The sequence below is a fragment of the Delphinapterus leucas genome, chromosome 2 (genome assembly GCF_059928025.1).
Source record: "Delphinapterus leucas isolate spDelLeu-1000000601 "Yukka" chromosome 2, BTC_Dleu_Yukka2, whole genome shotgun sequence".
NCBI lineage: Eukaryota > Metazoa > Chordata > Mammalia > Artiodactyla > Monodontidae > Delphinapterus > Delphinapterus leucas.
In genome coordinates this window covers 153,632,802-153,649,454 of record NC_143130.1, presented here as the reverse complement: position 1 = coordinate 153,649,454, position 16,653 = coordinate 153,632,802, and the positions used below count along the sequence as shown (strand labels likewise).

At 51.7% G+C, this 16,653-nt stretch overlaps 1 protein-coding gene across 1 annotated transcript in view; it reads left to right on the top strand.

The window, feature by feature from the left end:
- The window catches only part of LTBP2 (latent transforming growth factor beta binding protein 2), a 99,596-nt gene that overhangs the window by 46,531 nt on the left and 36,412 nt on the right, over positions 1-16,653 (top strand). Inside the window, exons 4-8 of the mRNA XM_089907953.1 lie at positions 813-1,003; positions 3,014-3,184; positions 3,709-3,915; positions 4,906-5,192; positions 6,241-6,343. Of these exons, the coding sequence (XP_089764079.1) occupies positions 813-1,003; positions 3,014-3,184; positions 3,709-3,915; positions 4,906-5,192; positions 6,241-6,343 (959 nt within the window). The remainder of the gene's footprint in view (positions 1-812; positions 1,004-3,013; positions 3,185-3,708; positions 3,916-4,905; positions 5,193-6,240; positions 6,344-16,653) is intronic.

Genomic DNA, 16,653 nt, shown 5'->3' with positions numbered 1-16,653 from the left:
AATATGCCAAAGTATTTGCCGTGTTGGGGTAGGAGGATGATGAATTCATTGTTTTTCTCCTTGAACATTGTTGTTATATTATTTTTACAATAACATTAATCAGAGGGATATTCAGGGCTCTGCCCCCGCATCAATCTGTTAACGTGTATTTGCTGGACACCTGTTCCACAAGCAATTTGTATGAAAGGTTGTATTAAGAAGTGGCAAGGGGCTTCCCTGGTGGCGCAGTGGTTGAGAGTCCGCCTGCCGATGCAGGGGATGCGGGTTTGTGCCCCGGTCCGGGAAGATCCCACATGCCGCGGAGCGGCTGGGACCGTGAGCCATGGCCGCTGAGCCTGCACGTCCGGAGCCTGTGCTCCGCAACGGGAGAGGCCACAACAGTGAGAGGCCCGCGTACCGCAAAAATAAAAAATATAAAAGAAGTGGCAAGAAGCAGGCACAGGACTCAGTTTTAGGGCAAGGGCTGGTCCATCAGAGTCTCAAACTCTTCAAATGTCAGAGCTACATGGGACCAATCTAACACCTTTATTTTGCAATTGAGGGCCCTGAGGCCCAGGGAGGCTCAGTGACTTGCCCAGAATACCCAGCCACAGCCTGGCAGTTCTACATAGGGGTAGGCACTCCCACCGAACTAGCCAGCTGGCCTTAGCCCTGTTCCCCTGTCTCAGGGCACCTCTGTTTTCCTGGAGTTGGCAAGAAGGCAGCCAGAGAACACTCTTCTAGTGCAGAGGCGGGGGTGGACGTCCTGAACAGGAAGGGCACAGAGCCACTGTTCCTGGGATGCAAACCCCATGCCCCGGTTGTCTCCACAGGACCCTGAGTGGGCTCAGCCAGACACACGCCACCCAGCAGCACGTGGGGCTGTCCCAGACTGCCCGACTTTATCTGGCCACTGCGGCCAATGGCCCGCTGACCTCCAATGCCCTGCCCATGGGGCCAGGCCCTGAACGGAAGGATGGTGCCCAGCAGGCAGCATATCTGGGCCACCCGTCATCCTCCTGGGGTAAGGACACCCTGGCTCCAGGTTCTCAAAGAGCAGGGCATCTAAATCTTGGACCTCCTTCTCCCCGCCTTTGCTTCCCCCTTCACCCTCTCAGAAGGGCTGAGTTGTCACCCTGTCTCCTATCTTTTCAGCCAATGAACAAAACAGTTGTCAAGCATCTGCTTTGTGTCGGGCTCCAGGGGTCCTAAACCGGCTGTCGGAGGCTTTGCCCCTTTGAGACACCTAGACCTTGATGGCTCCATTTCTGCCCCATCTGTCACCTGTCCTGCCTTTGCTTCCCTCATATCCAGTTGTGAACCTCACCTCCCTGGCACCGGTCCTTCCACCTCATCCTTCCTGTAAACCCCTTGTTACCTACAGTGGGGCCTCTGCTTCCCAGAGGAGAGAGCTGAGCATCGCTGAGGATTCAAGCCTCCACACATTCTTGCTCATTGCCCAGCCATCCTTCCCGGTGTGCCTGGACACTTTCTCTCATTCCTCAGAGCAGCTACTCCAAGCTGCCCCCACCTTCCCCAGCCCCATCCCATGGCCATGCTTTCCACTCCCCAGAGTCCTCACCTTCCTGCCCATTTTAAAGTGTACACACATCAGTGATGTTTAGCATATCCACAATTTTGTGCAATCACCATCTAATTACAGAACATCGCCATCACTGCCAGAAGCCCCGTGCCCATTAAGCAGTCACTCCCTTCCCCACTCCCACCCTCGCCTCGGCCCCTGGTCCCACTAAGCTACTCCCTGTCCTTATAGATTTGCGTATCCTGGACATTTCATATAAACGGAATCATGCAACATGTGGCCTTTTGTGTCCGGCTCTTTCACTTAGTGTAATGTTTTTGAGGTTTATCCATGTTGTGGACTGCATGCATCGGTGTCCTTTTTATAGCTGATGACCTTTCTTGCCATCTTGAAAAGGAAGTGCCCCTCTTCTTGTCTAAGGCACATCCCACTGTTTCTTGACTCTTCTGGAACCCTAGGCTGTCACTTGCCCTCCCCCCACCCCAGTTCTCCTCCCCCTTCAACCTGTCCCCCACTCAGCCCTTTCCCTAGAGCATATACAGTTACTTACAGCTCTCCCACTCACACACACACACACACACACACACACACACACACACACGCATGGCTATTTCTCCACTTCCCTCTGCCTTCCTTTCTATCTCTCCTCCCTTCACAGTCAAGTCTCCATAGACCTTTTATACTTCCCTTCTCAACCCCTCCGCCTCCTGGCTTCCCCGCTGGGCCCCCTATACAGAATGAATACCCCTCCTTTGTATTTCCACTTGTGTTAAATGAAGCGACCTCAGCTCACACTGCTACAAAGACCTCCCAACAAGTCACCCTGTCTCTCCATCCACCTGCACACCCCAGCTCAGATGGCATTACCCTCCCCCCACTTCGTCTTTGATCTCTCACTGAAAATTTTCAATGATTTCCCACCACCAGCTGAATAAAGTTCCCTATCCTTGTTCTGGCCATTAGGGCCTCCAGCACCCGACTCTAAATCATTCTTTCAGGTGTTCTCTTGGAAAACTCTCTTCCCTGGCAAGTCTGAGCTACATTCTGTTCTCTGCCCTTTGGTGCAAAGCCCAGCTGCAGCCCTTGCTAGCTGTGTGACTTGGGATGCAACCCATCCTTCTCTGAGCCTCAGTTTCCTTAACTGTCAGATGGAAATATTAGGTTAGATATAAGAACATTGCCAATATTCAACCATTTTAACCTACAAAAATGGCAATTTCTAGTGGTTCAACCTAAAATAATACTCAAGAGCGTTGAGAGTTATTGTGCATAAGGCATGAACTCAGTTGCTGGCCTGTTGGCATCCCTCAGTAGATGTTGGCCTGTGAGCTGTTACTCGGCCCCCGCTATGGAACCTCGCATCCAAGAGGTACTTAGCAAGTGCCCTTGGGATGGATTCAACCCAGTCCCGTGGGCCTTTCTAACCAGCCTCTGGAGGTCACAGCTGTGCCTCTCAGCCTTGCCCCCTGGACCCAAGCCCTCTCTCTGCAGGGCTGAATCTCACGGAGAAAATCAAGAAGATCAAGATCGTCTTCACTCCCACCGTCTGCAAGCAGACCTGTGCCCATGGGCGCTGTGCCAGCAGCTGCGAGCGTGGCGACACCACCACCCTGTACAGCCAGAGCGGCCACGGGCATGACCCCAAGTCTGGTTTCCGAATCTGTGAGTCCATTCCCCGCTCACATGGTTCCTGGCTGGCCCTGGGGCTGGGTGCAGGGGTAGCCAGAAGGACAGGCCTGCCTTGGGCTGGATCCCAGCTCTTCTGCAGGAAGGAGGCCGGGTGCCCTCATACCGTGGCTTCTGTGAATGGTCTCCAACCACACAGTGCTGAGTCCTCACCCAGCTCTGTCACATGTGACTCTGAGCAAGTCTCACAACCTCGCTGAATCCAAGTTTCCTCCACAGAAAAGTGAAGGCGTTAACAGTGCCACTCCCCCCAAGCCCCCCACTCCCGTCCCATCCCCCAGGTTACTGCAGGGCGGAGGAAAGGCAAGGCCTGTTATTATCCATCCCCCTTCATCCTCCCAGGCTTCCTGGAAAGTCCCTGCATTTCAGGGGGTGCCCGGTTCCCAAAGCCATCCAGATTTGGGGGTCTCGCTCCCCCCGCTTCCCTGTTGTCACCCAGCGGCCACATAATAGGTGCTGCTGTGTTCTTCCACCACGTCACCTTGAGGTCGATGTTGTAGATTTCTGCCAGATCCCCTGCCTGAATGGAGGCCGCTGCATTGGTAGGGACGAATGCTGGTGCCCCACCAACTCCACTGGGAAGTTCTGTCACCTGCCCGCTCCCAATCTGGACAGGGAGCCTCCAGAGAGGGGGGTCCACCACAGGGCCTCGCCACAGGGCCCCTTGAAGCAGTCCACCTTCACGCTGCCTCTCTCCAACCAGCTGGGTGAGTGTGGGGCTGGGAGGCGACCTGGGTAACCGCGTAGGGTGGGTGCTGGCATCTTCATGGAGGGGACGAGAAGCTGTCTCCAGCCCTTCCTTCTCCTCTACCCTTAGCGCTCAGTTTCATTCCCTAAGTTTTTCTCTGCCCTTCCATCTGAGTTCATCAATTTTTTTTTTTTTTCTCTTATCCCCTACTGGGTGCGATGGGGGAAACAAAAGAGTATAAGGGTAGGGTCCTGATTTCAAGGAACCCATGGTTCTGAACAATAGAGGGAGGATGCATGAGAAAGAATAGCATCATAAACATTTCCTTTCCTCTGCCTTCCGTTATTAGGTGCCAAATAAAGGGTACAAAAAATACAGAATTTTGTAGGAGATCAGGGGATGGAGAGCCCCAAGCCTGGGGAGTTCAGGGAAGGCTGCATGGGGGAGGTGGACTTCACTTAGGCCTTAAACAATGGATAGGCTTTGGTTAAGCAGAGGGGAGTGGAGGGCTTCCTGGGCAGGGGGACTGGTGTGAACAAAGGCATATAGTGGGGACCATGCAGGGTCTGTTGGGCTGGAGCTCGAAGGTTGTGCAGGATCATGGGGGGAGGTGGAATCAGGAAGGTAGTTTGGAAGTTGGTAATGAAGGTTTTTCAAGAAAAGGTGTGGGGCTTCCCTGGTGGCGCAGTGGTTGAGTCTGCCTGCCGATGCAGGGGACACGGGTTCGTGCCCCGGTCCGGGAAGATCCCACATGCCGCGGAGCGGCTAGGCCCGTGAGCCATGGCCACTGAGCCTGCGCGTCCGGAGCCTGTGCTAAGGTGTGGAGGGAAGGAGCCTGTGCTTGGTCCTATCCTCCCTGGGGTATTGTTCTGGGTTTTGAGTAGAGAGTGAAGAAATGGAGGCGAGTTTTGGGGAGACACAGCCAGTGGCTCGCCTGGCCCAGGGCTGCTGCACTCCTCAGAGGGTGGGGCCCTGTTTCCCCACCTCTGACCCCAGCCCCTGCCCCCAGCCTCTGTGAACCCCTCCTTGGTGAAGGTGCACATCCACCACCCGCCTGAGGCCTCCGTGCAGGTCCACCAGGTGGCTCGGGTACGGGGCGAGGTCGAGGAGGCCCCAGAGGAGAACAGCGTGGAGACCAGACCCTCGCCCTGGCTCCCCGCCAGCCCTGGCCATGGTCACTGGGACAGCAACAGCATCCCGGCTCGGTCTGGAGTGGTTCCTCGGCCGCCACCCCCGGTGGTGCCCAGGCCTCCGGCACTGCTGGGCCGGTGCTACCTGAGTGCTGTGAATGGACAGGTGAGAAGGCAGTTCCTGCCCCAGCCCCGGGGTCTTCTGGGACCACAATTGCTTCCTGCAGTGCCCCTCCTCCTTCTCTCTCTCCTCCGTGTTCTTAAGGAATGTGAATCTACAGGGTCTCCCATTCCCCACATGGGAAAACTCAGGGCATAAAATTGCCTGAGTGTAGAGAGGTTGAGCCTCCTACTTGGTCGTCACTGGGTACCTGTCAGTGCCGGGCACACAGAAGAGGACCCAAGAGAGGCCCCCTCTGGAGGGGAACAAGCATCCTTGTGTCCTAGCAAATCCTGGGCTCTCCTGGGGCTGAGTGTAGGACTCCCGGTGCGTGGGTAGTGGGGCTATTAGATCTGGCGAGAAGGAGTTTGGTCTTCAGTTAAGGGTGGAGTCACAGAGATGTGAAATTAGCAAATGCAGGTTAAACCCCAAAGCCTTGGTGGTGCAAAGATAAGACACTCCATCCCCCCTACCTACCCCCGGTGGCATCCTCCTCAGTCGGTGATGGGAAATCATGTAAGCTTTTCTGAGTCCAGGCACCTAAGGATAGGGGCTAAGCCAGACCCAGGATGGTTTTCCCTTGGATTGCAGTTTGGCGTTCCCGGAAACCCCTCCTCGGAACTGGGGGAGGTAGTGAGTAGCCAAGGGATAGGGGCTCTGAGTCCCCAGCTCCTCCCCACCTCTCAGCTGTGGTGTCGCTGAGCATGGACCCTGCTCACGGAGGTGGCCCTGGCATACCCTGGAGTTTGATGGAGGAAAGCCCAACCTCTGTGGGCTGGGAACATGGATGGGGGCAGTTTGCAGACTTCACAGACAAGATCTTATCTGGATGTGTTCCTGCCACTCCCCTCCCAAGTTTAGGGTCTGGCAGAGTGGACTTTGGGTTTCACTGCTTCCTTCCGGGACAACTCCTCCCCTCTCCTCCCCTCCCTTTGGGTGGGGGCATTCTCTGCAGGATGCGAGTGGTGAGCTCATGTCTCAGGCTTTCCTGTGACATCTCTGTGCGCAGCAGGGGAGGGAAGCAGGTGATGAGTGTCCATGGGCTTTTTTCCAGTGTGCCAACCCCCTGCTGGAGCTGACTGCCCAAGAGGACTGCTGTGGCAGTGTGGGAGCCTTCTGGGGAGTGACTTCCTGTGCCCCGTGTCCACCCAGACCAGGTGAGTGCTGGGTGCCAGGGTCCAGGGTTGTCAGCAAAGCTCTCCCAGGGCCTGGCCTCTGCTGCAGGCACCACCCCCCGCATTTCCCACCAGGGCCTCAGGGGCCAGGCAGGTAGAACAGGCTGGTAAACTAGGAAAGCTTTCCAAATCGACCTTGAGTGTGCTTTTGGCTGGTGGCGGAGGCTTCTGACGGCACAGACCCATTGCCAGGTGCAGCGTGGCCTGCCTGCTCGGTCTGATGGCCTGGAATGGGTTACTCTCTTTTGCCAGTTGTTCTTGCTCAGATTTTAGGAATTACATCCCATGCTGGGCCCTCTTCTACCCCTCAACCGCCTTCCACATACCCCCTGCCCAGGTACCAGGGGCCCAGAGGTCTTGATTTAGTGACTCAGTGTTTCTCTCAGTCTCTCCCTGGAGGGACCCCTAGGCCTCCTCCTCAGCTCCTGTTTCCTGCCTCTCAGCCTTTGAATCAGTGTTGGGCATCTGTCCCCGAATGTCCTCGGCCTTGGGGTATGGGAAACTCAGCGGCCAGCCCTCTTTTTTGTGGTGGGAAAACCTAACATATTCATTTATTCATTCGGCAAATACTCACCAGGTGCCTTGCCTATACTGAGCACTGAGAATTCAGGAGTGAGCAAAATGCCACTCTCATAGGCATTGATCTTAAAGTTGGGAGACAGGTGATGAGGTACCTATGCCTGAGTGTGGCTCCTGCCCGCTCAGCCTGTCTTCCTCTTGCAGGCCTCACTCCTGGGCTCGGGTCCAGGCCTGGCATGTATTTCTTTTGCCTGTCAAAAGTCAACTCGGGGGCTTTCCTGGTGGCGCAGTGGTTGAGAGTCTGCCTGCCGATGCAGGGGACGTGGGTTCGTGCCCTGGTCCGGGAAGATCCCACATGCCGCGGAGCAACTAAGCCCGTGCGCCACAACTACTGAGCCTGCGCTCTAGAGCCCACGAGGCACAACTACTGAGCCTGCGTGCCTGAGCCCGTGCTCCGCAACAACGGAAGCCACTGCAATGAGAAGGCCCTGCTCTCTACAACTAAAGAAAGCCTGCGCGGCTACAAAGACCCAATGCAGCCAAAAATTAAATAAATAAATTATTTATTTAAAAAAAATAGAATTATTAGAGGGGGCCAAAGAGATGGGAAAGAGCTTAACAACCCAAGGAAATTGCACAGGCAGGTGAGATCGACAGAGTGAGAACATTTCCCGGAGCATAGCACACCCAAGGCTGAGCACCCACCCCCTCCCTGTCCCCTGCTCGCACCACCCCTCACTGTGTTCAGCACACCTCAGCAAGCTGGGCACAAGGGTGCAGACCCTGGAATGTTAGGCATTCCCCACACTGAGCAAGAAATTGCAAAGGGCAATGTAAACATTTTAAATGCATTAAAGTGCAGCTGGGCATTGTAGAGAGAAGGGGCAAGATGCTGGGGAACCTTGTTTGTGTTGACAGGGTGCCAGACACCTAGCTCCAGTCCCAGGCCTGGGGCCGGGGTGGGGAATGTTTCTTTAAGTAGGCAAGACAGGCAAGCTACTGTGCAAGACTCTAGAAAAAAAGGCGAGCTGCTGGGGTAGGTTTGGGAATGGTCGGCAAGACAGGCATACTCCTGAGTTCCGGAACATTCTCAGCCCTGGTGGCTATGCCCCTCTGAACCTCTATTTCTCTTCTGATAAAATAAGGCTGTGCCCCTCAGGGAAGGGCTTTGTCATCCCCAACAAGGTGGTCTAGTAGAATCAGGGGGTGAGGGGAGTGATGGAGCCAGCAGCGGGGGGAACCACGTGACTTCATGGCTTCCGCTAAATCAGCTTTGGCTTCTGAGGCTGTACAGGACGGTTGAAGAAGGTCCCTGCAGTGCTGCTATTTCTGACATGGGAAAGGACTGCCTTGAAGTCTCAGTTACATGGCACAGACAAATCCCTTTTCTTCCAGAAAAATTCCTCAGTGCCTTCTTAGGGAAACGGCTCAGAGAGTCAATCTAGGTCAGCCTCTGGTCCCCCCACCTTTCTCCCTTCACTCTGAGTGACAGATGCAGCTGACCTGCCAGAACCTGGCCTGAGCCACATCCTCCTGACCCCTGGGGAGTTATCAAGAGTTGCAGCTCAGAGCTTCTGCAGGGTCTGGAGAGCACACAGCTCTCAAAAGCCACTTTGACTGAGACCACATTTTTGAGTTTTCATCCGAGAAAGACAGACATCTGGGTTGACTGGAAAGTTGGCCGCTGCCCCATCTGGCTTGGCACCGGCTGTGTCAACCCCAAGGCCCCTTTGCTGGGGCAGGCTGGGCTGGCACACGGCGCGCGGCCCGCAGTGGTGGGCCCCGGCTGTTTGCCACGAGACCATCTCTCCGTCTGCCTGGAGTAGGGTGAGTTCACCGCAGAATCCAGGCCCCTCCCTGTGTCTCCGGGGAGAGCTGATTCTCTTGTTCGTCCCCTTCAAGAAATTCTGCATCTTTCCCTCTTAAAAACAACAAGAGCCGCCAGGTACTGAAGTTTTCCACTGTGCCGTGCTTTGCACCTACGTGATCTCATTTCACTGTCACAACCAGCGGCAAGCTAAGGATCTTTATCCCCATTTGACGGAGGAGAAAAATGTAGCTCAGAGAGGGCTGAGGAACTCGTCCAAGGTCACACAGCTAGGACAGGGGAGCTAGGATTCAAATCACAGTGTGTCTGATTCTTAGGGGACCAGGATCTCCCTAATCATTCTGGGGAGGGGGGCGTTGGGGCAACCTGAAGACAATACAAATCAGGATGCTAGACCAGGATTTTACAGTCAAGAGGGTGCATCCCAGGACTGTATTCCACGTATACATGAAGGACAACATCCTGCCAGAAGATTGGATTGAACAGACAGGCAGGGCAGCAACCTGCAGTGCAGGCCTGAATCAACAGAGATGCGTTGAAAGAAACATCCGGGGGTTGCGGGGGAGTGGGCAGGCTTGTTCCGTGTGGTTTCAGGGCGTGGGCAAAAGCCGATGTGTGGGTGTTTCTAGTAGGCAGAACTCAACTGGAAACTGAGCAGTAGGGACAACTTATTAAAAACTGTAGCTGCCCAGCAATATAATGGGATGTTTCCAGAAGTCCTGAACTCCCTGCCACGAGGAGTATGCCTACCAAGAACAGGTGTGTGGAAAGGAAATTGATTTTTGAGGGAATATAGGTTTATATATACATCTGAACATTTATTTGAAACTCTCAATAGAAGGAAAGCCTTGGTTTGGCTGGGTTTTGCCATGGCCCTTGCCCACAAGGAGTGTTCCAGGTGTAGGTCTGTGATGCCAGCCCCCGAGGAGAGTGGGCATGTGAAGGTGATGTCTGAGGAGGCTGGAGCAGAGAACCCTAGGGCGAGTCATGGCAGCATCACTCTCATCACGTCCTCATTAGCAGCCCTTTACTCAGAGGGTGTAATACGCGCCAAGCACCACGCTAAGTTCGTTCTCATTTCCTTGCCTCTTAACGACATCTCTAGGTGGGTGTTACTATCTTCATTTTACAGATGAAGAAATTGGGCCTGAAACTCCAGGTCTATGTGACCCCAGAGCCCTGCTTCTAATCGCTCTGTGATCCCCTTCCTCTGCTTCTTGGCTTAGGCATTCAATGAGCTAGAGGACCCCGGCCGGGGGAACAGCTGTGCCGGGGTGGGGCTCCTGTTCTCTGTAACTCTGGGTCAGACACCCAGTCTCCTGCCCTAAAGAAATGAGATTTTAAGAATTCCAGTTGTTGGGCTGATAAAAGCCGTGATTCTTTGGCTCGAAGCCTCCTGGGAATTGTGACTCAGCTCCAGTTAGCACCCTCCCTACCCTAGCAGGGGTGTCACTGACACATGGCATCTCTGGCCTGGAGAGCCCTGGGAGGGATAGGGTTAGGGTGGCGGAAGCGGCGCCTGTCTGAGCCAGGGCTCTGACCAGACCCCTCTCCACCTCACTGGTCATGGTGACCAAGATACCCACTCTGGCTCCGGAGCCTCCCAAGGAAGCAGTCAGAGCCTGTCTTTGGGTGGCATTTCCACAATCATTGCAGGATCCATTAGGACTTCACCAAGGAGGAAAATCTGGAATAATGGACATTATTATAATTACCAATATGTGACAAGCATCATGCTCCGGGTTTTGCATGCCTATTTAGTGTTCACAATAACCCTCTGAGAAAGGAAAAGTCATCCCCATTTTGCTGATAAGAAAGCCAAGGCTCAGAGAGTAACTTGCCCAAGTGTCTCCAGCCAGTGAGGGGCAGCAGGCCACCTTGCTTTCCTCGAAACTGTGTTTCTGGAAGGAAGGAAGGAAGGGGGGGAGGGAGGGAGGGAGGGAGAGAAGGAGGTAGGGAGGGAGAAAGGAAGGAAGGGAGGGAGGGAGGGAGATAGGAAGGAAGGAAGGGAGGGAGGGAGGCTTGAGGAATACCTACAGGTACTGTGCCAGGCATTATCATTATGCTAGTTTCAGTCTGACATTGGTTGTTTCAGTAAACAACCAGTTAATCCTCACAACAACCCACGAACTGAGTTTCTGTCCCCACTTCTACAGGTGAAAAATTTAAGACCGAAGGAGGATAAGAAATGTGCCCAGTTCACACGGCTAGTCAGAGTGGAGCCAGGAATTAGACACTAGTCTGGCTGCCCCAGCACCCACACTCTTTCCACTGCTCCCGGGGAGTCAAAGTTTCTATCCAGCTTACCCACCTGAAGTTTACAGATCAAGGGTTCAGCTCCAGCCTGCTCAGGTGCCCCTGTGCATCAAACTTAGCCTTGTCCAGTGTGTGTGTGTGTGTGTGTGTGTGTGTGTGTGTGTGTGTGTATCTGTTCTCTGGGCAGAAGGGTGTGTGGCAAGGGACCCTCCACATCTCCCTGCTGCAGCCATCTGTCATCACAGATTGAGATCAGCATGGCTTGTAAACAGCCCTGTGGCCAGACATATGTCTCCACCGTCTCCTCCCCGAGCTCTGTCTCGGAGTCAGGGCCAAAACTGTCTCCAGCAATCAGTTTGCTCTCGTTGAGGCCTCCTTGGGAATTCCAGCAGCCAAGGGTGAGAATCCGCAGGGTGGGGGCAGGCTGCAGCCAGGGGACCCTCTGCTTCCTTCCCCATCTGTGAGCAACCAAGGTGCAGCAGTGAGTGGACAGGGCTGGGGTCCGGGGCCAGAAGACCTGAGTTCCAGGCCCGCATGGCCCAGGTTTCCTGACCAGGAAAGTCATGCATGTCTGCCCTACGTGCTTCACAGGCACTTGGTGATGTTCAGACTCCTTGGAGTTGAGGTTGAGTCCAGCTGACCCCTCAGCAGCTGTTTTGGCTTCTCAGGTCAAAGTCCAAAAGCTGCAAGACCACTTCCCAAAAGAGCCTCTCTGAAGCACCCACAGGAATCCCAGATCAGCCACTCTCTTTTTCCAGATCCACAAGTCCTCTGCTCTCTGACCCTTGACTTATCCTTGATCTGGCTGAGGGGCCATGGGAGGAGTACATGTTCTTCACTATTTCCTTTACCGATTCTACATGCCGCTTTGGTCGTACACATTACGGAGCATCTGCCCAACATCTGATTACTTCTTCTGACCTCCTTCTGGGTGTCCCTGCCTTTCTTTCCCCACTCACTCTCCTGATCCCTTGTTTTAAAAAAGGGAGAGGAGGGCTTCCCAGGAAGGGTCATATGCTTCCTGCTGGGCAGGCATCTCCCTGTGGCCTCTGGACCCTAAGATTCTTGGCCTAGACAACTCCTAAGGCTCGTCATGAATTCGTTCGTTCATTTATTTATTTGTAGGCAGTAGAGGGGAATAGTTCAGAATTTATCCTCTGGAAGCAGATGCATAATCCCAGCTCAATCCATCAGCTGGGTGACCTTGGGCATGTTTCCTAACCTCTCTGTACCTCAGTTTGCTCATCTGTAAAATGGGGATAATATTAGTATCTCCAAGGCCTGTTATGAGGATTAGATAAGTTATTACCTGTAAAGCCTTTATAATAGAACCTAGCCCATAGTATGAGCTATTTTAGTGTCTGCTATTATTACTCATTCCATTTTGATTGCCTATACTGTTCCGTGTGCTGTGCTTGACTCCAGAGACATAGCAATGACAAAGAAGGCAAGGTCCCTGTCCTCACAGAACTTATGCATTAGCAGGGGAGATGGATAAGCAAACAGGCAGCCACAGCACAGTCCATTAAGCATTACAGCAAGGGAAGGCCTACGTGTGCTGGGAGCACTTGGGAGGTGCGCCTGGTGATACCCGCCCTCCCCCATCACTGCCGAAATCTCACTCAGAGCCGTGGGTGAGTGCTGAATTCTCACCCCAAGCCAAGGTTTCTCCCTTCCATGTGCTCATCTCAACTTCGACTTTCTTTCCCCCAAAGATATATAAGCAGATTTTTCTGGATTGGCTGCTGCACTTGGTCTTACAGAAGCTGGGATCCAGCACCCTATAGGAGGCCTCTGTGAGGTTTGAGGAAGGGGGCTGAGGGCCCTGGTTCGGGGTGGGTGGGGTGCAGGGTGCTGGCAAAAATGGGTGTCTAACGAGGAACGCTGGTTTTGACACTTCTTTCTCTCTAGAAGTCTGCCCTCACCAAGGGCTGTCCAGCCGACAGTTTCTCTTCAGGCCAGTGAGAAGGCAGAGTCCTCTCAGGAGGAAATCACTTTCTACAAAAAGCGCATGTTTCCAGACTAACGGATGAGCCCCACTCCTCTTAGTTCACGCATTGCTCAGCTTCTCGGGGTACCCTGCAGGTGCCACAGCTGGTGCCCAGCCTTACTGTGATCCCAGCTCTCTGCCACCCCTCTCCTGCTCCGTAAAGAAGCAAGGTCCTTCTGCCTACCTCCTCCCTCCTGGTACCACCTTGCTGCCCTGGCCTCCTGGCTCCCCCCTCCCTTCCTCTCTGGCTGTAGGAGGGATGTGCCCTTGGCAGCCAGAAGCTTGGTTGCAACCCCGACTAGGCCCCCTCTGAGCTTCACCTTCCTTCCTAACCTGTGAAACAAACAGGAAACAGACAGGAGAAACAGACAGGACAATACGCACCAAAGGCCTCAGGCCTCCGAAGCCCTGTCCAGATGTCCCCTTGTCTCAGTTCTCCAGGCCCCTGGCATCAGCCTCAAGATATTCCTTCCCACCTTCTGCGCCTGCATCTAATCTGCTTGCTTTCTGAGTTTCTCCAAACAACTTCCCCTCTTTCTTTCTTCCTCCCCGTCTTCAGTTCATGCCACCAGGCCCCGGGCCAGGCGCTCACATTTCCCGGCCTCACCCCATCCTTTTTCTCAATGTCAGCATTTTCAGAATACTCACTTATCGCCACACAGCGGCCTTTTAGGCTGAAGCCTAGTTCCCATGTGGAAGAACATGCAAACCCTGGGGAATACCATCTGTGGCAAAAAAGATAAAATTACAACTTCAATTTACAGTTCTTTAATCTTAAAAAAAAAATTAAGCTTTACTAATTTATGTCCTCACTTGATCTCTATGTCAGACTGTTGCAAGTGTCCTCAGGGAAGTGTGGGGCTTCCAGGGAAACACGGCACCTCCTCATGTTTGTCTTTGGTATCACAACATGTAATGCACGACAATGTTCTGTTTGTGGGGTTTTTCAGTTAGGTTGTCTAGTTTTAAATAAAGCAGCCCTCACCAAGTGGAGAAATGACTCTAAAAAATTCTTGCAGAGAAACAGGATTTAAAATAATATGAGGGGCTTCCCTGGTGGCTCAGTGGTTAAGAATCCGCCTGCCAACGCAGGGGACATAAGTTCGAGCCCTGGTTCAGGAAGATCCCACGTGCCACGGAGCAACTAAGCCCGTGTGCCACAACTCCTGAGCCTGCGCTCTAGAGCCGGCAAGCCACAACTACTGAGGCTGCGCGCCTGGAACCTGTGCTCCACAACAAGAGAAGCTGCCGCAGTGAGAAGCCCGCACACCGCAACAAAGAGTCACCCCCGCTCGCCATAACTAAAGAAGGCCCGCACGCAGCAACGAAGAACCAATGCAGCCAAAAATTAATTAATTATTTTAAAATCCTCTTTTAAAAAATAAATAAATAAAATAAAATAATATGAATAATCCTAAGTGATCCTTTAAAAATGCAATGCTGACACTTCTCCTCTGACACTTAATCGGCCATATTCCAAAGTAAAAATAATGATGACCTCTCAGATGGGACCCAAAATGGACCCCAGGAGTCAAATGATCAGGAAGTCTATATAAAATACAGCTTAAAAAAAAAAATACAGCTTATATCTACTATCGTTAATACCAGACTTTGCCTTCAGTGTATAATGTGCCCAGAGATAACAGCTAATGACAGAGTAAAAGCTATCTTGATTAGAAAAACATTTAAGAAACTTCCCTGGCAGTCCGGTGGCTAAGACTCCGCTTCCAATGCAAGGGGCCCAGGTTCGATCCCTGGTCAGGGAACTGGGTCCCGCATGAATGCCACAACTAAAGATCCTGCATGCCACAATGAATATCTCGCACGTGGCAACAAAGATCCCACGTGCCCCAACTAAGACCCGATGCAGCCAAATAAATAAACAAATAAATGTTCAAAAAAAAAAAAAAGAAAACATTTTAAAACACTGAGACACTCACATTTTGCTGTATAACTGGATGAAGGTATAGGTATTATTAACATGTCTCTTGGTATTTGCAAGAATCTATTTCAGCAATAAAATATATGAAGAACTGTCTATTGCATAAGCCACTAAAGGTTGAGCCTGTTTAGAAGATAGAAGACCTACATTCTCCACAGTAAATGACTTCTTGAATAAAAATAAGGTTTATTACCCAATAACTCTATAAGTACAGCGGCTGACATTAGGACCGGCAAGGCAATGGAGCTGTGGAATGCTAACTGGAAAGTCCCCTCCCCGTACCCTTCATAGGCAAGGTATTGCCACAAAGAAGTCAAAGCTGGGAGAAGACAAGCTGTCACAGGAAGTCATCATGCAGTTAACTTCATAAAACAAGATCTTTAAGGTCTAAAGGTATCTTTACGGAGCTTCATCCTGGAAGAGTGTCTGTGGAAATGCCTGTGCCCCTTGAGAATTACTGGCTATGTCTTGGCAAAGGAATCATCAAACTGAAAAAGCAGTCCTTCTTCATTTTTTTTAAACAAAAAGATGGGTGTTCCACATCTCCTGCCTTTTTCTGTGATCACGGGCAGCTGTCAATAGTATACTACCTGCTAGCCCTTTTCAAGAAAAAACATCTTCAAAAAAAAAAACACCTTCAAAGCACTTCTTCGGAGGTTGACGTACGAGTCTGACCCTCCAAGGTAGTGGAGATGTTTTCCCTGTTTTTACTGAATGTCAGTTGTTTTTGTTTCTTTGTTTTTAAGCACACTTTCTCTCTCTCTCTCTCTCTCTCTCTTTAAAGTAAGAGGAATGGTGTGAAATCAAGATAGGACATGTATCAGCACCAAAATACTGACAGTTATTGCCTTATTGGCCCGTCTGGACTCAGACCACTGCCCAGTTTTGTTATAAACTTTAAGCGGAGCTGCTTTTCAAGGAAGTTGTGGTGGGACAGAGCCTTTTGAAAATGAATGTTTGGAAAAAATGCCATCATCCTGTAATTTGCTGCTATAAATCCTCTCCACTTGCATACTTGAAAAACTCAAGAACTGGGATATTCTAACTCTTTTTGACTTTGTAAAAACAACTAACTGACCTCAGGGAACATGAAAATTACTAACCAAATTTCAACAACAACATCCCATGGTTGGTGAATGTGAGTGAATGGATATCATGCATTTATAAGTGCAATCGATGGTGAGCTTCTTCCAGGATCGGGGGGCTTTGTCAGCTAGGGTGGCATTCAAACCAAGTATCAGAATAAACTGAACTTAGAACCAGACTGTGAATTGTCATATTCAGATGTTTAAAAACTAACAAAACAACTAGAGTTGTGTAAGATGCAGCTATTTGGAAAAAGTGGGTGATGGATGCACAGGACCTCACCGTACTATTTTTTGCAACTTCCTGCAAATCCATAATTACTTCAAAAACAAAAAGTAAAAAAAAAAAACCACACAAGTTTGTTCAATCACATGTTATATTGTATAACATTGATATCATATAATATATACTGTATCTAATAACTATATGACTATATTATTATAACTATATATACAAGATATATAGTCACTAGGTATCATTTTTAGTAATAGCAAGGTGGGCTGAGAGTAGCCTGGTGAGAGCCAGGGAAGGGATTTCAGCTAAGGAGGTGCAGCTACCCAGGGCAATGGCTTGGGGGGATGGGGCCTCACAGCTGCAGAGTGGGCTGGACATCCAGACGGCACCCCACTTCCCAGCATGGGTGACAGAGAAGCCCAAGGGCCCTCCAGTGA